Raw genomic sequence first — 22,812 nt, forward strand, 5'->3', positions numbered from 1 at the left:
ATGGTTTATACATTTCTTGAAAATGGTGGTTAACGGAACCAGTCACGGGAACGCGCACACATACAAACAATATGATAATTTTATAATACATTTAGACAATTACTTTAGTATACTACGGGAATCTAAACATATATTAGAGTTTACAGGAATATGACATAGGAGACGACACAAACGAGTGATAATTACACATGTATGACTTGTATGTTTCTTATAGTGTTTTATCTAGAATTATTAGATCTGTTTATACAGCGGTTTTATTGAGGTTTATTGTTTAAAAATGTCACTTAAAATAAAAATTGCAGTAGTCATTGATAGGTAGTACATATATTTATTACTGTCCATTTGTCCCCTACCATCCCTCCCCACAAAAAAAAAAAAAAAGAAAATTCTTTACAGCGCTGCACCTTTTTTGTGGAAAAAAGGACTTTTCTATTCACAGCGTTGGACAAAAAAGGAAGGAAAAGATAAACAGAAAAAGCATATTGCACAGATCCCCAAGAGAGGGGAAGAGGGGAAGAGGGAGGGAGAGAGAGGGAGAGAGAGAGAGAGAGAGAGAGAGAGAGAGAGAAATACCAAAACAGGTCAAAAACAAAACATCATAAACAAAACAAATAGGCTTTTACACTTTTCATACAAATGGAAATAATAGGAATACAACCCATTTTAATCAGGATTTTATACATTTACATCCACAGCAGCGTTCAGTTAGAGTTGTGGGCTTTAAAACAAGTTTTAAGGCAAAAATAATCCAGAGAAACACACCACTGAGGAAACGCACCATATACAGGTCACGAGCAAAGTGCAGTTTAAAACATGCAGAAAAATTAATCATCCCAACATTAATCCAGGTCAATTTTACAGTCCCTCAATTCTGTAAGGACTTTTTTTGTCCAAAGCCTTTTACACCCACTCCTATATTAAAGCTGGGCTTCACTCAGAGCCCACCTTCACTCACACATACCTCCTGTGCATATCTGAGATTAATCCCACCTTACACCTCCCAAACTGAGCTGAGTAAAATAAAACCAGGAACAATAAACTGAAGGATTAACCCGAGGAGTGACAATGTTTCCAGCTCAACAGAGAACAGAAAAACGTTCTGAAAGTCTTAATATTACATCAGAGTGAAGCTCTATTAGAACAGGATCAGAGAGTTGGGGCAGGGGTTAACTAGATGCAGTTTACTAATTTAACTCTCTATTAGTGGCCTTTAGACGGGTTCCCCTCAGACAGATTTGGGGTAAAAGAATGTTTATTTGGTCAATTTAGTCAAATAGTTTAGCTTAATTTATTTTATTATTATTACGTTTATTATTAATCTCTCCAGTTGTGTGAAGTATAATATTCTAAAGTCAGGAGAAATACCAAAGGACCTTCAGAATCAAAGTCCAGTTAAAACAGTTAATAGACACCTGCACTCTAGTGCCCCCTAGAGGCAGCGGAAAGTACAGGCTTTAGTCAACTATTTTTGGGTGCTTTTAAAACATTTGTGTGTAAATATTTCTTTAAGGCAGTTCTCTGTAATCACGGCGTTCATTAGAGAACCTTAAAGAACAGGTGTTCTGATGGAACATGTCTAATGCACACGTATTTCGGTCACAACATTTGTCTGATAATTTACTAGGGTAAAGCAATATAGTCCATCATTCACAAACAAGGACAGGAACACAGACCCATGTCTGCTTTTATAGCCGTGTAATGTTTACGACATGGTGTTTTTGAAGTGATACGTGTCTGTGGTGGACAGTGTATTCAGACACATTAAGGATGTACAATTTAACAAGTCTAGGGATGTTTATTTAAATAATATTTGCTTTTAGAACCAAGCTATGCATTTAAATAATAGAAGAATTCATTAGAAACATGATTTTGGAGATGGTCAAATTAGTACTGTACGGATATTGGCTGAGACTATCCTTGCATTATATGTATTTGTTTACATCATCACATTATTTCACCACAATATGAAAACTAACAAAGAAATAGAAAGATAAATAACTACAAATTAAACTGAAAGAGCACAGAGGTCATCATTACAAGCTGCGAGTGCCTTTGTTAATTGTCTGAGTTTGTATCGTGCAAGGTTCTTAAAACGTCATCATTTTCATCATCATCATCATCTTTAATAATAAGGATCTTAACAAACACTTACAGACACTGAGGGTTTGAATATTTACTGAGAAAATGTTCACGATGGAGGAGTTTGTGAAACATCTCAAACTAATCAAAGTCACTCAAACACACATCACCATGACAGAGGCGCCCAGCGGCAGGAGGAACGGTGTTCTACCAGTCGGCATTCCCCCAGCCCTGCTCCTCCGTGGCAGTGTTCTTCTGGGTGCTGTTGTCTACAGCGTTGTCCCAGTTGCTGTCCCAAGTTTCCCAGCTGTCTCCAGTGCTGTGTTTGTTGTTGGACGGTGGCTCGGAGCCGTCCGAACTCTTTTTCTCAGCAGAGTTTTCAGCGATGGTCCAGCTCTCGCTGCTTGGGGACGTCTTCACCTTCGACCCGCTCCCGAAACCGTCCCAAAACGACTGGCCCACTCCCTCACTGTTCTGGTAACCACTGGATGGATCCATGTTTTGATAACCTTCTACACCTGCGGAACTACACAGAAGAATAAACAAACACTAATTGGCTTTTTTTCCTGTAAAATGCACTTAAAAAAGAACCTGCGATCCGTTAAGTTCATTCATTCATTATCTGTAACCGCTTATCCAAGTCAGGGTCGCGGTGGGTCCAGAGCCTACCTGGAATCATTGGGCGCAAGGCAGAAATACACCCTGGAGGGGGCACCAGTCCTTCACAGGGCAACACACACACACATTCACTCTCACCTACGGACACTTTTGAGTCACCAATCCACCTACCAACGTGTGTTTTTGGACTGTGGGAGGAAACCGGAGCACCCGGAGGAAACCCACGCAGACACAGGGAGACACACACCCCGATCCGTTAAGTTCCATCATAAAAAGGTGCAGACTTTTAAAATGAAAGTGAGAGACTGTTTGGTCTTTACCCGTCTGCAGGGTCTTCAGGTTTCCCACTAAAGAAGGAGCTCATGTCCTTCCAGCCTTTAGCTCCAGCGCCCTGCACCTGAAATCAGCAATAAAATCAATTTATAATCAGAAATAAAGCACATCAGAGTGCTCAGATTCTTCAGACAGAAAGAAAACTTCTTGTCCGTTTAGTTTTAGTGAATAAGACCCTGCAGTAACAACTCACTTGATTTATCGCTAATATTAGAACATAAAATCAACATCGTTGACACATACTACCCTCCAGCACCACAGCCCCATGTAGAAATACTTTACACTTCATAACGTTACAGTGCATTTGATTCTTTCACAAACCAAAAACAGTTCTAAATGTTAACGTTTACTTTTTACTCACCGTCATATTTACAACGGCAGCACAAAGAAATCAACACAAAAACAAACATAAGATTAATGTGTTCAGACTCCCCACACCACGTCCTCCGAGTAAACACTTCACTATTAAATTTCTTTAGAACAATTCTGATTGGCTGATGCAACTGTAGTGCTGCGACCAGGGCTGTGTGGTTTACTCAGAGGATATGGGTGTGGCTTGTGTTTATCATTCGTACCTTCGTGGCCAGTCCTGTGATTCCCACTGCCATTTCATCCAACAACTTTCCATCCTTCATCTAAACCAGTCACAACCGATAATAATGGAGTTTAATAGTGTTTAACAGAGTTTAATATTGGAGCTTTATAACAGAATTTAGCTGAGTTTAGCAGTGTTTACAACCCCAAATTAGAAGAAATTGGAAAATGTGTAATATTTAAAATCGTTGTTACGCAGAGAAAGATAAAAGGGGATTTGGATATTTGATGTTTATTGTGAAAAACATAAAAAAAGAGCTGTATCTCTCAGACTGCATGGGCTCAGGATAAATTTGGCAAACCTATGTCAAGGAATCCACTGCAATGTTACATCAACAAAGAGGAAAATGACCATCATTACATCAACAAGCCCAAAAGCCAAGGTCTCTCAGGGAAGAGGACTGTGTCAAATGTAATTTCTGTAACAGCATCATTAATGCTAAAATATACATACAACACACCCTGCCTTCATGATTTTTTTTCTTCCCGGTGATGCCTATGTTCTCACACAAAAATGTAAAACCGCATTCTACATGCATTTCAAATATACGGCTACAGAAGTAGAGCATGCTCTGGACTGGTCTTCCTGCACTTCCTGTACTTTGACCTGAGCGACAGACAACAAAGGCTCCTTACTGTTCTATCACCTTAAGCATTGTTTTGAGGAATCATTTGTTGTCTTCGATTTTTAAACATCATTCAGCTGTTGTGAAAGGGAATGACAGCAATACGACGCTTTAAATGATTTACTGTTCAAACATTTTCAAATATGGTGTGAGAGGAAAAGATTAATGAGGGAAACTATCGCTTAATGTGCAGTTGCATTGTATTCAATGTCATACTGAAAAAAAGGTAAAAAAGCAATGATTTGTAAGTTTGTATTGTACATTCCAAGGTTTCTTTTTCTAATTTGGGGTTGAAATAGTATTAAAAAGAGTTTAATAAAATGTATTAGAGTCAAATAACAGAATTTAATATAATTATACTTGTGGTGAATACATTCAGCAGAAATGTAACAGTTCCAAGTCAGACCCTTGGTTCTAAAAGCCATGATTTTAAACGTACATTTTGAAATTCTATCTGCATGATTAAACGAGCCAAACCAGTTTATATTTTAATGTTATATATTAACATTTTTTTCCACAAGGTACACGTTATAAGAACTAAAGAATCAAATTGCTTTGTGGTCCCTGAATGAACCAGAATAGTGTCAGTCCAAAACATGTTTTTAAAGTATGTTTCATAAAACAGGAGAAGTATACTCAGTAAGAACTGAACTGAGGCCTAGAACCAAAGCTAGAACCAGACTGTTTTAACTTTTATTGTTTGGGCGTGGAATAATGGATTTAAAAGCAATTTAATTAGATTGGTAATAATAATTATTATTATTAAGCAGAGCATAAGGTTTAAAATCTGTGTTAATTTAATTATGAGTGTTGTGCATTGTTATGCAGATTAACCCATTATTAACGACTCTATTTAAGCAGGAGATTAGCTTTATTCTAATTAAAGCATTAATGCCCACCACCAAAGCAGCACAAGCTTCGGTTACCTTTTCCTGAGTGGGTTTGATTACAGTCTCATTTAAAGTCTGGCTTAACTCTGCAGCCTGTTTCAGAATAAATGATGAGGAATGAAGAATAAAGGGTGAAATTAATGGGTACATTTATGAAATAAAACAGACAGCATTCCTTTAACAGACAAGTTGATTAAGAGCAGCATCAGATGGACAAATAATTAAAGAAAAATTAAGAGTTAAAGCAAACTTCAAGTGTCTTACATGTAATCACATATATACACATTTCTGTGCACTTCGTAAAGGCCAGAAACGTATCAAGTTTATGTGATTATATCAGAAGCCACTGGGTTTTTACTGAGTTATATTAATTGCCTCTATTATCCTGAGATATTAAAAAGAGATTAGATTTAAAAAGGCTAAACTGACCATTTAAGAACACACCAAGAATCAAAGAATCCAGCTTTGTACTTTTAATATGCTTCCTTTAACTAATTAAAAAGTAATTTCTAAATATTGTCAATAACGCATTCAACAGGACACAGAAGCCTGATGTTTAAACTGGCGCTGCGGTAAAGTTTAACACATGGTTATATGGAATTGTTGGATTGATTTTCAAAGTGACAGTTCGTAACACATTCGATAAAGAAAACAAAGCAAATATATAGTAATAGTGTAATACAATATAGAGAAGAGTGTTCCCTGTAAAGAATGTTGTAATGAATAAAATAACATCCTTCAGCTCGAGACACATACAAACATTTACGTGGCCAAGCAACATAAATAAATAAACAGTTAACATTCAGAATTATACAAACATAGCCAAGCAAATAAACATAAACAGCTGATTAACAAATAAATAAATGAAAATGAATGTATGAAAAATGACCCACTAAGTAGATGATAACATAATAACAAACATGCAGTTTTTATAGTTTTACCGGCTCAGGGGGTGGTTTATAACCCCGTAACTTTAATCCATTGGGAGCAAGAGAGAGTAAATAACACACTTCAACACTAATCATCACAAATTTACTTTAAATGTATTATTATTTCAATTTGAAATTTGTAAATATGAGTTTGTGAGGCAAATTAAGAAATTTCTGATCATATTAACAACTGCAATATTAAGATGAAGTCTCTTTGTGAGTCATAAAAGTGCCCCCTTGTCAAGTGTTAAGCTGCTAAAGGTAAGTTTAGCAAAACACATACCTTCATCGACGCCTGGTTGGCGAACTTTGCCGTCTGATTTAGGAGAGAAAATAAGACCTTGTTTAAAATCATTACATTTATCTGAAGCAGAATAAACTTATCTACCAAGATAAAGAAAAAAAATCTCATCAGGTGTGTTCAAGCATCTGATAATACAGTGGAACCTCTACTAACGAACGCCTATACCAACGAACTTTTCAAGATACGAACCGGGCATTTGAATATATTTTGCCTCCACCAACGAACCATGACTCTAGAAACGAACTCGAGCCTCCGCCGAGCCGGCGGCTGGAAATGACCACTGACCCCAATAGTCGAGTCTCCCAGACTTGAGTGAGCTTTTAAAATTAGCAAATTGTAACTTTAGCAATTTAGCATTAGTGTAAATAGCAGACATCGAAATTCGTGCTAAGTTAAGCCGTATCTACGCTTCGTCTCCCCACATTCACCCGCCTACTCTCCGTTATTCCACCCACCCCCCACCCCCCACCTCCCGTCATACAGCCAGTGCCTGTGTTACTCCTCCAGCCAGTCGTTTATTACTGTTTCCACTGTATTTCTTTTTTATTTTTAGTAACGCTACATGTATTTTTTACTAATTTGAGAGTGTTGTAAACATATATCAGTGCAAAAAGGGTTACTTTCGGGGTGGGGGCTGGAACGCATTAATTGCTTTTCCATTATTTTAAATGGGGAAAATTGACTCAAGAAACGAACTTTTCCACTTACGAATCGCGTCACGGAACAGATCAAGTTCGTAGGTAGAGGTTCCACTGTACATGAACTCACATTATATTTACAACTTCAATATAACCTTTCAGTTTCCAGTTTTATAAATAAAGTAGCTGAGACACATCTTTAGAAAACCTTACAATGAACAAAGTCAAAAATAATTAGAATGTAAATCAAACTCCACTCACATTGTCTTTAGCAACAGCTGCAAACTTACTGGCTCCGACAGTGAAACTACTCCAGCCCTGAGTAATCAAACCCACAAACAGAGAAACCGTGATATTAATCCTGAGTATTCAACCACAGAGCCCTTACTAATCAATCAATGACATCATTTACAGATAAAATGTTTATAATCCTTAATTATAAATAGAGATACTGTAAAAAAAAAAAAGTAAAATCTGTCATACAGAGTAAATGGAGGACATGGCATTGTTAATGAAGTCCTCGTCTTTTTTCGGAGGATTGGGGGTGTTCCCAAAGCCCACATATCGATTCTCCTGACCACTCCCGCCACTGAGGGTAAATACAAAGATAATTCATTATTCCACAAATAGGATTCAATCAATCCATCAATCAATCAATCAATAGGTAATACATTTTTTTCACATATCATCTTTTTTGTTTCCAGGACGTTAAATTAAGACAATAAAGGAGTGCAGAAATTTGTGCTCTGAATTTACACCTATAAATTTGACCAGGGGCCAGATATTTACACACACACAGACACACACAGACACACACAGACACACACAGACACACATATATAAACTTCTCACTCACCCCTGGTAAGAGTTGACATCATCACTTAGCCAGTCCTCAAATGCTTTCTCTGAGTGTGAGGAACTCTGTCCTGTTCCAGCAGAACTTCTACAACAAAAAAGAGTAGATTAATATTTTGAATTCTGACAGCTCTTTTGAGGATCCTGAGTTAACAGTCAGCTCTGATGATCACAGTACAGTGCTTCCCCAAGATTATTTCTCAGGCCTGGTGGTAAATGTTTAGAAGTAACCAATGTTGTGACATGGAATCATCAAATGAAATCCAATTAAATTAAAATTAAAAATTAAATCATCCACTCATGGTTATCTCTAATATGAACAAAAACAATGTTGCTCAGAAATATGTTCACAATATTCCCAGTAAATTCATACAAACAGCAGATCTACTTTGACAGTTCTGAAAAGTGTTTAAACTCAGTACCATTCTATTAAGTTCACTCTAAATATTTAGAAAAACCCAGAACACGTATTGTTTAAACTGAAGCTGATACAGCCATAACATTATAATATAGTGTAAATATAGGAGAAATGCTACAGTAACTAGATGAACATGAAGCAGTCCTGGTAAAAGTTATTATCAACAAGGACACAATTTAAAACTACTGCATTATCTGTTCCCTCAAATCATTATTTGCCATTTAAAAATATTAATGACAACAGGACTAATAATTAAATAAACATGAGAGTATTTCTATGAGCTGATTATGTGATTCGCTGGTTATTCATTAGTGAATGCATTTAATAAATGTATTGAAATCTAACCATAATGAAGTGTTACTGCTTGGTTATGGAATAATTGATGTTAATGTAAGGCAGTAATATTAATTTACTACATATTTTATACCGGTGAGAGGAGGAGAGTCCAGATTTTGTTTGAGGAGGAATCCAGTCTTTAGCAGAGGAGGTTTCTATAGACCAATCCTTCCCATCAGCTAGAGTTGCCACCTGAAACACACGCACACAAAAACACAGCATAAATACACAGACACAGTACACAAACACAGTAACATACATACACATTTCATACACAAAACACACAATACATTTACACACAAATATAAAATCATTGGTATGTACACAGAGAAAGAAACAAACACACAAAAACATAGACCATACCCTCATATTACACAAGCACACACACCACAAAAACAAAACATATACACACAGACACATCATACCTTCAGGTTACACACACAAAACTGCACTTTGTCCAAACAGTTTTGTAATAGATATTTAATTCTGATAGTGATCTATAAAGTAATGTCTGCTTATACGAAGGGGAAACACTATTCCATCCACAGGCTGGGCTCCACGCAGCAATTAGTTGTAGTTGTTTTGTCAAAGCTCAGAGGTCATTGGCTCCTTTGGATTGGACACTGGATTGTCTATATTGTGTGGTTAGGTTAAATGTAATCCCACTTAAAATGTATATAGTGTAATGAAAACTTTAAATCTTGTCATTTGAAAGCTCCTTAAATTGTGATTTTACATTAACAAGATTAACCTCTCAGCCCTCCAGTTAAATAACAATAAATATGAATTCAATTATTACTCACTTTATCCCTGAAAAGAGCAGCAGCTCTGCTGTTGTATTTTTCCTGCAGACTCCAGTTGGAATCATAATCATCCTGGAGCTCCATAAATAATCTGAATTTCTCATTCCCTCCAGATTTCATCTTCTCCAATTCGATATCCTTCCATTTATCCATTGATACGGAGCGAACAAAACTACAATCAAAACAAGAGATAAATTAACAGCCACCTTTAAATTAAATCAAAGGAAAGAACAGGATCACAACAAAATATATTTAATCTTAAGTTTAACAATGGATGTTCATTATCAAAAGCCAAAACCCTAATTTTTCTTCAGCATTGTGTTCAAATTTGCCAATGCACCGTAAATGATGCAGCAGTTATGTTCTATGAACTGAAGACAGTGAAACATTTATTCTCCTCAGGATTAAATAATAACAAATACCCCACTACATATTTTATTTTAAACAAGTATTTGTATTAATATACCTTATTTATTATACTGGTATCCAGTTTGTGTCATTTTTTTTTACTGCAATAAACTTGTTTTATGTTCTTAGTTTCAATCTGTAAAAAGGCTAAATTAGGAAAGGGCTGATCAGATTGATTGACAGATTTAACATTGTCTCACCTCAGATGGACCCCAAGGCCTCTGTGTTTTCCAGAACATTCCAAACAAATCCATATTCCATACGTTACACTCACCCACTGAGGGTTGAATGCCCCACACTCAAAACACACCTGAGTGAGAGTGAGAGAGTATTATATTAAGACAAATTTTTCCAAATAATTTGTGAAATCCAGAGCAGCAATTGATAATACCAACTATTTACTATTTTTGAAAATAAAATATATAAATAACACTAACATTATTTCCATCTTTTGTTCTCACTTCCTTCAGAACGCGTCTGGTCCGGGGACTTGCCATCTCCTGAAAAATAAACACTTATTTTATTAAAAAGGTAAATAAACACTTATTTCATTAAAAAGTCAGTCACTTTTACCACCACAACATAGCAATATGCACAATATTAAACCTATAAAGTATGGCTCACATAAGATGAAGAATCAAAATATGTTGTGGCTATGGAATGACCAAGTTCAGGCTCTATAGATCGGGTCCCACACTGAGGGTAGCCATGTTTAAAATCTCTAACACAATCAGCCCACTAGGTGTCTGTATAATGGATATAATAGTTTCATTACATTAAGGAGAATCAGTGGAAAAAAGTAAAGACTGTTTCCAGACTTCTTTACAGTGGTGGACATTGGAAAAAGACAATCTCCCACCATTTAATTTACATTTCAAGCATTTATTAATGAACAACACTTTAAATTTACGTGGGATTCTCCTATAAATGTTACCGTTTTACCGTTGTCCCTACAGAATAATGTTTAACGTTATGTTTAATGTCTTTGTAATGCTGAGGCAAATCTAGTCTAATGTAAGCAACATCAAGATAGACAAGTGCTTTAACAAAAATATAAAATAAAATAAATAAATATAAACACAAAATCGAGTCTGAAGGCTCACATTATCACTGAAAGCAAATTATGTGGAGAAAATATTTATATAAAACAACATCTTTGTGCTGAAGATTTGTTAAAAAGCGCCGAAAGAGGAGCTAGATTTGGCATCTTGCTGGAATTTCCCCTTTCCACCTTAAATAGTTAAGCTTTTCCATTGAACTGCAGCACTATTTAAGGTGGAACGAAAAAGTCCAACAAGAAACAGTTGAAGCTAACTAACGATTAAAAATAGAAACAAAAGATTTAAACCAGACTAATTTATGTTCAACAGCGTTAAAATGTATATACATGAACACAATTTATAACAATTAATCCATATTTACCTGTTCTCAGCGGTGTTCAGTCAAGAAACCGGTTTATTTCTGAGGTAAAACGGAAACACCCGGTTTAAAATCCCTCGGTATTTAAGATGACAATTAATCGGGAGTTTATTTACCTCACATTAAACTGATTTGCATTCACAGAACCCTTAAGACACTGTCCGTTCTCCAACTGAACCCTAGAGAGCTCTGTTAACCCGAAGGAAAACGATTCCGTGGTTCTCGCTCTCTGTGCTACGTTGGCAGCGCGAGGCATTTCGGGAGAGACCACCTGACGTCACGCACCTCTGACGTATGTAAAAAAAATATATATATATATATATATAAATAAATATTTTAAAATATTTTACATTAATTTAAATTCAAATTAAAATAAATATATAAAAATATATAAATATAAAAGAACTCTAATTAATACTTTAATATACATAAAAAATATATATATGTATATAACCACACAAACACCATTTGTAGTAGATGCATTTTATTAAAAACTGTGTGCATTATGAAACATTATTATATTTCTACATTACAAAATCAGGGCATTGGAATCACCACTCTCTGAATGATGCCATTTTACATCCCCTACACATACAACATTTTAAAAATATTTTCTCAGTAAAAAAGGGTTTAGTTTGGCCTTTTATTTAAATGTACAGGTTTATTTAGTTGTTTAATCACCTTAAAATAGTGGAACAGTTCTAGCTCTGAAATGAGTCTCTGATACAATTTTAAAGTTCAGACCCTGTTGGCGTACTCCTCGTTGTTCTCTGTTTTCTTGTTCTTAACATGTTCTGCATCCACTGAAGCGTACAAGTCAGACATAAGAGAACATGAGTCCTTTTCCATGTGGTTCTCCTCTGTGTTTCCTCCAGGTTCTACTGGTTCTTCAGGACTCTGAGGAACCATTTTTACATCTGAATACTGGATCTGTGGAACCGGAGAACTTCGTCCTGAGGACGCTTTGGGAATCTTCAGAGTCAGATTTGCATAACAGTCTCTAGCAGAGGAGGGTGCCTAAATGAAAAGACAGATTTTCAGATATTAATATTATACAAGAACTCTTCTAAGCATTATGAAACTGTGGTTGTATTGACACCTAGTGGCCTGAATGTATCGCAGACTTTAAACATGGTCTCCTCCATGTTGGGGACCCGCTCTCTGGAACATAAACTGATTCATGTTGGGACAACAAAGTAATTGAATTGTTCATCTCAATAACTTCATAAACACCGCGACCCTGAAATGGAGAAGCGGAGAAGAAAATGATGATGATGATGATGAATAACTTCATAAAAAGTAAAAGAGTCATACCTGTGAGGACCGTTCTTCCTTTTGATCTCCTGTTCAAAACGAACAACAAAATATTTTAATTATATCCATCATTATCACTACATTTACATATATATATATATATATATGTGTGTGTATGGGGCAGCACGGTGGCGCAGCATGTAGTTGGTTGTGGGTTCAGTTCCCGCTCCGGGTGACTGTTTGTGAGGAGTTGGTGTTTTCTCCCTGTGTCTGCATGGGTTTCCTCCGGGTGCTCCGGTTTCCTCCCACACGTTGGTAGGTGAATTGGCGACTCAAAAGTGTCCGTAGGTGTGAATGTGTGAGTGAATGTGTGTGTGTCTGTATTGCCCTGTGAAGGACTGGCGCCCCCTCCAGGATGTATTCCCGCCTTGCACCCAATGATTCCAGGTAGGCTCTGGACCCACCGTGACCCTGAACTGGATAAGGGTTACAGATGTGAAGAGTGTGTGTGTATGTGTGTGTGTGTGTGTGTACTTACTGTTGTGTGTGTAAGTGATGTTTCCATAGATGGGGTTCTCTTCCATCTCTCTGTCTTTCATATTGATGCTGTAAATGCAATAAAAGTTCTTTATTATTAAGGTTTATTTAATGTTTGTTATTTAATATAACACAGATTTTCAGAGTTACACATGGAAAAGAGATATGAATGAGCCTGTAATGTCGAATTTAATTATAAATACCTATGGTGTTGGTACACGGTTGCTATGGTATTCTTTAAACTTTAAAAACAAATCTGTACCTAATTTAGAAAAATGCTATCCAAAGGAAAAATCTCTTTTCTCGTTTCTATTTTTAAGAGTTTAATTTCGTTTACAGAACTCTTTACAGGACTCTAAATGTAGCACTATGTCATAAGTTTTTTCTGAAAATGAATTCCTGTTAGTCTAAAACTGAACAGCGAGACTGAAAGAGAGAGAGAGAGAGAGAGCAAGAGAGAGAGAGCGAGAGAGAGAGAGAGAGAGAGAGACTTAAACTCTTACCTCCTCCTGAACCGAGGCAGAAATGACTTACCACGGGCTAAAGACACAAAAACACATGCACAGCTTAAATTATAAAACAATAAAAGAAACTTTAAACTTCAGTTCAAGAAAATCATAAGCTTCTAGATTTACTAGTGATTTTATGAGTTTGGTTTTATATTTTGCATTTTACAAATTCAGCCGATTTGAGTTCAAAATATTTATCTGAAAATAGAGTATTATATTTTTAAATAAGTCACTGCTCACTTATTTAATTTTATTTTCCACAGCATTTAAACACAACAGTTGCTCTTTATTTTGCCTCAAAATTTCTTAAACAATGAATCATTTGAAACACTCCATAATTACCTCAAATAAATGTAGGTAATTAAGATAATTCCCTCAAAAATAAGGCTCTTTAAATATGATCAGTAATAATTCATGACAGTTAAAAAAACTCCATAATAAAAGCAAAACATATTTAAATTTAAAACAGAGTTTACTGTAAAAACATGACCCCCCCCCCAAAAAAAAAAACAAAAAACAAAACTGTGATAAAGGTGCTAGAAAGGGTTCTTTGAAAGATGCCATAGAAGATCCACTTTTGGTTCCATAAAGAACCATATTTTCTTTAAGAGCTGTGTGAGTGTGAAGAACCTTTTAAATGTTTAAAAATCCATCACTTGATCTTAAGGCCCTTTACACAATTAAATGTATCAGCAAAAATGGTTCTTTACGGAACTCAAAGTGGTTCTTCCACGGCATCCCTCGAAGTGTCTTTGGTAGCACCTTTATTATTATTAATAGTGTTTAATAAACACCTCACTAACCATCCTCAAAATACATCAGCTTATTAACCCCGTACACTCCTGCAGTTACTGTAATCAATGTATTTGCAATAGATACTGTACATAGTGTATTCAGAATATTTTTCCATCCCCCAAACATTAGATTCAGTAAAAAACAGTAAACATTCAGTATATGTGTGTTCTCTATTGACATCATACAGTTTGACTTAGAAAAATGTAAACAAATAATGTGGCAAACACTTCAGAACATCACTGAATAAAGTCTATAATTTCAATGGAAATTGGAGCCTGAACGATGCTGAAAACTGCTTTAGAGCAGGTTTAGTGTTTATTACATATTATAGAGCTCTCGTTTAATACTATATTATTACACTATTGATAACTGATATAATACTAATTTTCACAGATATATAATTAATTGCTGATTATTTTCTGTAATTAATATATACACATATATAATTATAATGTTAGTGATATTATTATTATCTTCTGTATGACTCTTGTAATTTACCTGTCAATTGATTTTGGATACAACAGAGAATGTTCCAGCAAAGAGAGAACGTCAGAACCACAGCAAGAACCCCCAGGAAAGACCAGAGCCCCACAGAACCACACAGAGAACCTACTCCTATAATATCACAAATGCATTACAGTTAAAACACTGCTTTTATATAAGTATTTAAATACACTGGAAAATAACTGGGTTTAGAGGCTAACGTCTCAGTGAAACTGTAAATTTTTAAAAAATGCACCTACTCACCACTCATCTCAGTGGAATTACAGCATTCCTTCATTGTGAAAAAAAACTATTATATAACACAGTGAAAAGTAAACACTTATAAAGTTTAGTTAAACATTCAGATCATGTAAATGATAAGTCAAAGGTTTTAAAGATGAATAGAGAGAGACGAGCGAATGTTTTATTTGGAGTGTATTCTTTGCAGGATGTAAATGAAGCCAAATAAGTGCCAAGCAACTTCTGCACAAAACCACTTCCTTTTATCTTACTTTTACAAACAGGAGGAAATCTGCAGAATCTGCACACAATGCATCCACATCATCAGGAAACACGACCATATATTGTCTTATGTAATGTAATGTTTAACTCTTACATTGTGTATGAATAAATGCTTTGTAAATATTTCTATGTATATGGTATATTTGGTTCTGGTCTTCTGGAGAACTTTAAAATCTCCTTTAATTTTGTATAATTTTAATTTTATTTTACTGAAAGCACATAATTTAATTTTATTTGTACGCAAAATTTATAATCAAAAGTTAAACAAAGACTTGCCAATTGTTAAAACGTATTAGGATAATAATAATAATTTTTAAAAAACCGTGCACACCTGGCCTACTGAAAGTGGTATATAGAAGAAATCTCCCAAAAAATCCTTCAGCTCTGTCCGGAGCCCTCCGCGTTACGTCATTAGCGTTAGTGTAAACTGGGCGTTTCTTGAAATTATCTTCTATGTTTTCTCCTCCTCTTTTACAGCTCTTTCTTTTTCTTTTTCCACTCTGAGCTGCGATCTGTCTGCACACTTTAACAGCGAGAAAATGTTTGAATTCGGTTCTAAATTTATGCTATTGTTTCTTCTGTCTTTTCCCTGCGCTCTTTTTTCTCACGGTGAGTTTATTTACGCAAGGTTTTTAAAATTCCGTAGTTTGTCAATGACTGACTTACTGACGTGGCATAAACGATTATCTTGTTGTGCCTCCTTTATTGTTTTCTCTTTGTCTTTTGTGGGTTTATTTCCGTCCATTTACGTTTATATTAACTTTACAGTAAACTAAAAAGGTGTATGTTAAGTTTAGAGCCTTTAAACTGTCTTCTCGTTTGAATTTTTCGTTCCACCTTAAGCCGTGCAGCAGTTTCAAGTCTGGCTTGTGCGAGCACTTCAGGCGCCAGCGTAAGGCTGCTGCACTGTTTAAGGTGGAACGAAAATTTCCATGAAAAAATAAAAATTAAGTTATCATTTACATACCTATTAACACATTATACAATAACTGCTGTTTTTATATATACATGTATACCTGAATACTTGTGTATATTTACTTATTATTATTGTGAAACAATGGTAGTTATTACCCAGAATCTCTGACTGTGATTCGGTGACGTGTCCCAACGTTTCCTTGGAGCCCCTGAAGTTTACTGCAGCATTTCATATTAAGTTTCAGCTTTTTTTTCAAAGGCAGGTGTATTATGTAGACAGTTTTATAGCTCATGGTTTTATGTTAGGACTTATTTTTCCACATTTTCCTTCTCAGTACGAACTTATCCTGTGTGTTTTATATTTATTTAACATTTTTGTATTTTATTAATTGTTACACAGGTTTTTAAGGTTTTTTTTTGGCTTAAAGTAATAAATACTTGTAGTTCTACTGGTAGTAGTAGTATTGCATTATTTTCATGTGTTCATCTAGTCTCTAACACTAGTGTATGTAGGATTTTAAGGTGGTATGATATAATAGCACAGTCAATAATACATGGCTTTATTTGTGTTTTTAATCTAAGGGAATGGAGTGTTGGCTGAGACGGATCCTGATCTAGTGGAGGAAGTTTCGGATGAAGTTTTGGATGCAGCGGTGGAGGAGGAAGAGGATGATGATGATGATGATGAGGAAGGTCTGGTAGAAGAATCTCAAACGGAAGACACTGTAAGAAATTCACTATTGTGGGGAGACAGTATTGATCCTGGGATCTGAAGCTGCCTAAAATGACTAGTCAAACCAGTCAAATGACTGGTCACCAAACCTAATAAAAAGAGTGAGATATAGGGGTATAAAACCCCAGCATTTGTTTCTGTGGAGCAGTAGATTGGAGTGATGGAGCTACATCCAATACATCTGAAACAAGTTAGAGTTGTGTTTGGGAACTAATCATCCAACATCAGCACCTGAACTTAATAATGTCTATGTGTAAATGTTTTAATGCCATCAAATCCTCACAACAGTGTTGCCATCTTTAGTGTAAATTCTCCTTTGAAGGTTAACAACTCTTAACGCAATGTGATGTGAGTGTTTAAAAACTGTTTGATATTCCCTTTGATAAATCAGGATGGTGCTGATGCTGCTGCTCATGATGAAGATGAAGATGCTCAGGGCTCAGATGTGACGTCACACCCAGATGCAGACACCACCATTATCTTTATTCCTAAAGAAGGTACTGGAAACATTAACACTTAATTAATATTACAGAATGTCAATAACGAAGAAGCCCTTTCTGTGTAGCCCTTTATTTATTATCACTGGTAAATGTTTGTTTATTTTAGAGACTGTGTTTTGTTATTCCTCAGAATTTCCTGCCAATGAGATTGTGAAGTGTCTGGTGGGTTTCACTAATAATGGCAGCGAAGACTTTACTGTTCAGTCTCTGGAGGCATCTTTCCGTTACCCTCAAGATTTTCAGTTTTACATCCAGAATGTGAGTCTATCCCTTATAATACTTACTAATGATATTTACATATAATGTTATTATTTATATATTATCCTCATATCCAATATTAAGTAATTATCATTTCCTTCTGGTTTTATGATTAAGGCTGTGTGTATGTGTAATGAGTCTCTAATTGTGTCTCTAAGATGAGGCCATGGCTAGGGCTGCCCACCGCTTTGGGCATGAGTGCTCACTGCCTCCTAGTGTTCACTAGTGTGTGTGTAAATGTGTTTCACTACACAGATTGGGTTAAATGCAGAGAAAAATAAAGATATTCTAATTTTAATTTCCTATAATCTGGCTTAAGATGGGACTGATAAAATTATAATCAGCAATTAAAAATAATAAATCTATTGTGTATTCAAATTATATGTGGTGGTCATCATGTGGTATTGATTTTGATGATTTTTGAAATGTTTTCTGTTTCTGTTGTGTGTAGTTCACAGCTCTTCCTCTAGAGATGGTTGTTCCTTCTAAGAAACAGGCTTCTTTTGAATACTCATTTATTCCCGCTGCACCTATGGCTGGACGACCGTTTGGACTTGTCATTCTGCTCAATTACCGCGACTCTCAGGTGAAACACAGCTTTCAGGAACATAACTGAATGTTTTCAAGAGAAAAGTGAAAACTGTTATCATTTATATGTGTGATTCTGATGTCACAGATATTGTAAATCAATGTCATTTAATCAAAGTACTTACATTTGCATCTGAAGGTAATCCAGATGTGTGTGAATTGAAAGTTAAAATTATTTTGTCAGGGAAATGGTTTCCAGAACGCTGTTTATAATCAGACTGTGACCATAACTGAACTGGACGAGGGTCTGGATGGAGAGACGTAAGAACTGTTTAAATTTGTATAAAATGAAGTTAAAGAATCATATCATCACTCAGCTCATCACTGAACTGTGAACAGACAAGTAAAGTGAACTGATGACTGTTGTTTTTCAGGATGTTTATGTACATATTTCTGAGCGGGCTAGTGGTTTTGTTGGTGTTTGGGATGTATCAGGTTCTGGACACTCGAACAGTGAGTATAATTCTGGATTTGTATTCCTACCTGTAATAAATCTGGAGCAGGTCGGGCTGTAATATGTGCAGTTATTCAGTAAATGTGTGTATGTAAACTGATCAGCCAAAATAGTACATTTTTCCAAAGAAGTGTATATCATTTAGCCTTAGTGCTGCCTTCAGAGGTTTGCAATTCACCCAGGCTACACGGCATGTTTCCATTTAGACATCTTACATGAGCTTGGTGTCAAAGAATGATCATGGACACCCAAGGCTCATTGATGCACAAGGGGAACAAAGGCCAACTCGTCTTGCCAATCCCACAGAAGAGCTACTGTAACACAAATCGCTGAAAAGGTTAACGCTGTCCCTTATAAAAAGGTGTCAGAACTCACAGCGTATTGCAGCTGAGTACAGGGCCTCATTCCCATTATGACGATGACAATTTGGCCCTTGTCAAAGTTACAATATTACAAACATTGTCTGTATTTATATGAGTTATATGAGACACAGCGTGGGGAGGTGATATTTTAACTCAGAGCATATCGCTGTATAATCTCTGGTCTGTTTCACAGAGGAAGAGAGTTCCCGTTAAGGTGGAGACAGGAACCGGAGGAATGAAAAACGTGGACATCAGCTGGATTCCTCAGGAGACTCTCAATATAATGAGTGAGTGATAAACCTGATTTTCCCGTCTACGTTAGAAGCAAAATAAATAAATAAATAAATAAATAATCAAATGATTACAATTATCCATTCCTCCAGTTGCAATCAATCAGGCAAGACATGTTTGGAGTTAGAATTTTGCTTCTTAATTTAGAGTTAGGGGCGGCACGGTGGCACAGCAGGTAGGTGTCGCAGTCACACAGCTTCAGGGGCCTGGAGGTTGTGGGTTCGATTCCTGCGCCAGGTGACTGTCTGTGAGGAGTTTGGTGTGTTCTCCCTGTGTCTGCGTGGGTTTCCTCCGGGTGACTGTCTGTGAGGAGTTTGGTGTATTCTCCCAGTGTCTGCGTGGGTTTCCTCCGTGTGACTGTGTGTGAGGAGTGTGGTGTGTTCTCCCTGTGTCTGCGTGGGTTTCCTCCGGGTGACTGTCTGTGAGGAGTGTGGTGTGTTCTCCCTGTGTCTGTGTGGGTTTCCTCCGGGTGACTGTCTGTGAGGAGTGTGGTGTGTTCTCCCTGTGTCTGCGTGGGTTTCCTCCGGGTGACTGTCTGTGAGGAGTGTGGTGTGTTCTCCCTGTGTCTGCGTGGGTTTCCTCCGGGTGCTCCGGTTTCCTCCCACAGTCCAAAAACACACGTTGGTAGGTGGATTGTTGACTCAAATGTGTCCGTAGGTGTGAGTGTGTGAGTGAATGTGTGTGTGTTGCCCTGGGAAGGATTCCAGGGTGTATTCCCGCCTTGCGCCCCATTATTCCAGGTAGGCTCTGGACCCACCGCGACCCTGAACTGGATAGGGGTTACAGATAATGAATGAATGAATGAATTTAGAGCTATAGCTGAAAGTCTAAGGATGCTAACAAAGACTAGAACTCAGTATTCAACGTAGTAGACACAACACACTCGGTGTTCCTAGTAGACTAGGAGTGCTGATCTTACTGTATTCTAAAAAGAATCTGAGATTCACATGAGACTTTTTTAAAACCTCGATAAGGTTGGAGAAAATGTAGTTGTTATGGTGTTTTTTCAGAATTGATTTGGGTGACTGTTGAGTTCTAGTCTTTGCAATGTTAAGATTGCAGCTCTGGTTCTAAACTAACAAAGCCATATTATAACCCGGACGTATTTTGGCCAAAAGACTGCATCTTGGAGAAGTGGACAATTGTGATGAAAAATCTAATTACATTTTTATTTCCACCTTAAGTGGTGCAATGTTATTTCTTTCTTGTTGTTCTATTTATTTGCCTTGAGTGGATGTGTGGATGTGATTAGGGATATGTCTCTAGGACCAGGTTCTAACACAATTACCCTGTTCCTCATCTGTACTGTGTCTCTGTTCTAGATAAAGCATCACCAAGAGCATCTCCTAGAAAACGGGCCACAAGAACTGCAGGAACCGATCAGTGAGCGCTACAGAAATGCTGTTCTTTACCATCTTCACGTTCTTCCATCGAAACGTATCCAGTGTAAAACACTAAACCAGAACCACCTTAAATCCATTGTTACAGATTTACTTAATAAGGACATTCTTACAGATGCCTGACCTCTCAGTGTTTTATCAGAACACAAGCAGTGTTACAGATTGGAGCCAAAATCTATCACTGTCTGAATAAAACCTTATATCTCCATCACTAAATACTAGGGAAGCAGAAGAAAACAAACATCCCACTCCTCCATTGCACTTCTAATCGTTAAATATTTACACAGTGCAAAAGGCAGCTGATGTTTTCATATTTAAAACAGAAATGGAGATATAGGGTTTTGTTTCAACAGTCATTAATATTCTGATTCTAAATGAATCATTTCCAGCCTTATATTTAAAGGGAAAATGCTGATGTGTTTTTAACATAAAAAAACCTGTCAGAATGTGAAACCTGTCAGCTTTGCTGCTTTTAATGAACAGAAGCATTTTCTTGGTCAAGGCTCAATCAAATGCCACAGGTTTTTCAGAGATGTTTTCCTTTAAACAAATAAAACCTTGTGGATATGTTTGTATATCTTTGAATGCAGTGTCTGTGCTTTTTTTGGTCAAGATTCATTTCAAACCCATAATATTCATTCATTATCTGTAACCCTTATCCAGTTCAGGGTCGTGGTGGGTCCAGAGCCTACCTGGAATCATTGGGCACAAGGCGGGAATACACCCTGGAGGGGGCGTCAGTCCTTCACAGGGCAACACACACATTCACTCACACACTCACACCTACGGACACTTTTGAGTCGCCAATCCACCTACCAACTTGGGTTTTTGGACTGTGTGAGGAAACCGGAGCACCGGGAGGAAACATTTACCCAGAGGAAACCCACGCAGACACAGGGAGAACAACACCAAACTCCTCACAGACAGTCACCCGGAGAAAACCCACGCAGACACAGACACCCTGAGGAAACCCACGCAGACACGGAGAACACACCACACTCCTCACAGACAGTCACCCGGAGGAAACCGTAGTGGACACAGGGAGAACACACCACACTCCTCACAGACAGTTACCTGGAGGAAACCCACGCAGACACAGGGAGAACACACCACACTCCTCACAGACAGTCACCCAGAGGAAACCCAGGCGGACACAGGGAGAACACACCACACTCCACACAGACAGCCACCCGGAGGAAACCCACGTGGACACAGGGAGAACACACCACACTCCTCACAGACAGTCACCTGGAGCGGGAATCAAACCCACAACCTCCAGGCCCATGGAGCTATGTGACTGCGACAGTACCTGCTGCACCACTGTGCCGCCCAAACCCATAATAATATCGTATAATGTTGTATTTTACTCTTACTCTCATTATTCTCTGGTAAGCACAGCGATAGATTGAGTCCTGGTTCTAAAGTAACTCCGAGTCAGAAAAACTCACTGTGTTCATGAGTGGAACCAGGCGTCCTCTTCTAAAAAGTTTTTGAGAAGGGTTGAGACTCCGCTCAGAAAAGAACGAACAGCTGCACTTCTCTCCACTGTCCACTAGAGGGCACACCTCACATCTCCTACAGAAACGGAGGCTCGGAAGGTCACATCAGAAGATTTTGTTAAGAACAGTTCACACCTGAGCTGAGGTTCAGTTTAGAACAGTTCAGGAGCAGTCTGTTTTTATGTTTACTTTTCTCTGAACATGTGATTGACAGCTGCAGGAGACCAAACTCCAAAAGTAACAGCTGCAGCTGAATGCTTCCAAACACACGGCTTTATACAGAACCACAGTCTGAAAGATGGCAAAAGTGGGTGCTTTTGGGGAAGTGCCAGAGAAAAACAAATCACTTTCTTCAAGAAATTTAAAATGGATGCTGCTTTAAAGAACCAATATCTCATGTTTCTAATTCCTCTTCTGGCACCTTTCCAATATTTCTCTAATATCTTTAGTCTGTGTCCAGTG

The 22,812-nt window shown here is 37.1% G+C and overlaps 3 protein-coding genes across 4 annotated transcripts; 1 reads left to right on the forward strand and 2 right to left on the reverse strand.

The window, feature by feature from the left end:
- Nucleotides 1–319: 319 nt before the first annotated feature.
- On the reverse strand, nt 320–11,508 carry arfgap1 (ADP-ribosylation factor GTPase activating protein 1). 2 transcript variants are annotated; one of them, XM_066672095.1, is made up of 13 exons: nt 11,254–11,508; nt 10,269–10,331; nt 10,032–10,141; nt 9,424–9,595; nt 8,712–8,812; nt 7,868–7,954; nt 7,495–7,600; nt 7,273–7,329; nt 6,353–6,385; nt 5,177–5,233; nt 3,606–3,665; nt 3,018–3,094; nt 320–2,605 (listed from the first exon to the last, which is right to left on the reverse strand). In XM_066672095.1, exons 2-13 carry the CDS (start codon nt 10,326–10,328, stop codon nt 2,287–2,289), a joined length of 1,239 nt encoding a protein of 412 aa, XP_066528192.1. In that variant the 5' UTR covers nt 10,329–10,331; nt 11,254–11,508; the 3' UTR covers nt 320–2,286. The 2 variants fall into 2 exon arrangements, with proteins under 2 accessions (XP_066528192.1, XP_066528193.1); XM_066672096.1 differs by lacking the exons at nt 3,606–3,665; nt 5,177–5,233 and adding an exon at nt 6,082–6,111 and having other exon boundaries at nt 3,018–3,088.
- A 224-nt stretch (nt 11,509–11,732) lies between these two features.
- LOC136697822 (signaling threshold-regulating transmembrane adapter 1-like) lies at nt 11,733–15,382 on the reverse strand. Its single transcript, XM_066673091.1, has 6 exons — nt 15,093–15,382; nt 14,844–14,960; nt 13,545–13,581; nt 13,043–13,110; nt 12,565–12,593; nt 11,733–12,267 (listed from the first exon to the last, which is right to left on the reverse strand). The coding sequence occupies exons 1-6, from the start codon at nt 15,124–15,126 to the stop codon at nt 11,989–11,991; spliced, it is 564 nt and encodes a 187-aa protein (XP_066529188.1). The 5' UTR covers nt 15,127–15,382; the 3' UTR covers nt 11,733–11,988.
- A 429-nt stretch (nt 15,383–15,811) lies between these two features.
- Nucleotides 15,812–21,404, forward strand: LOC136697182 (translocon-associated protein subunit alpha-like). The gene is made up of 9 exons (XM_066672176.1): nt 15,812–15,959; nt 16,848–16,990; nt 17,390–17,495; nt 17,629–17,756; nt 18,208–18,342; nt 18,529–18,605; nt 18,719–18,797; nt 19,354–19,447; nt 20,774–21,404. Exons 1-9 carry the CDS (start codon nt 15,890–15,892, stop codon nt 20,836–20,838), a joined length of 897 nt encoding a protein of 298 aa, XP_066528273.1. The 5' UTR covers nt 15,812–15,889; the 3' UTR covers nt 20,839–21,404.
- Nucleotides 21,405–22,812: the final 1,408 nt, after the last annotated feature.

Source organism: Hoplias malabaricus, chromosome 5, assembly GCF_029633855.1.
Source record: "Hoplias malabaricus isolate fHopMal1 chromosome 5, fHopMal1.hap1, whole genome shotgun sequence".
NCBI classification, from domain to species: domain Eukaryota; kingdom Metazoa; phylum Chordata; class Actinopteri; order Characiformes; family Erythrinidae; genus Hoplias; species Hoplias malabaricus.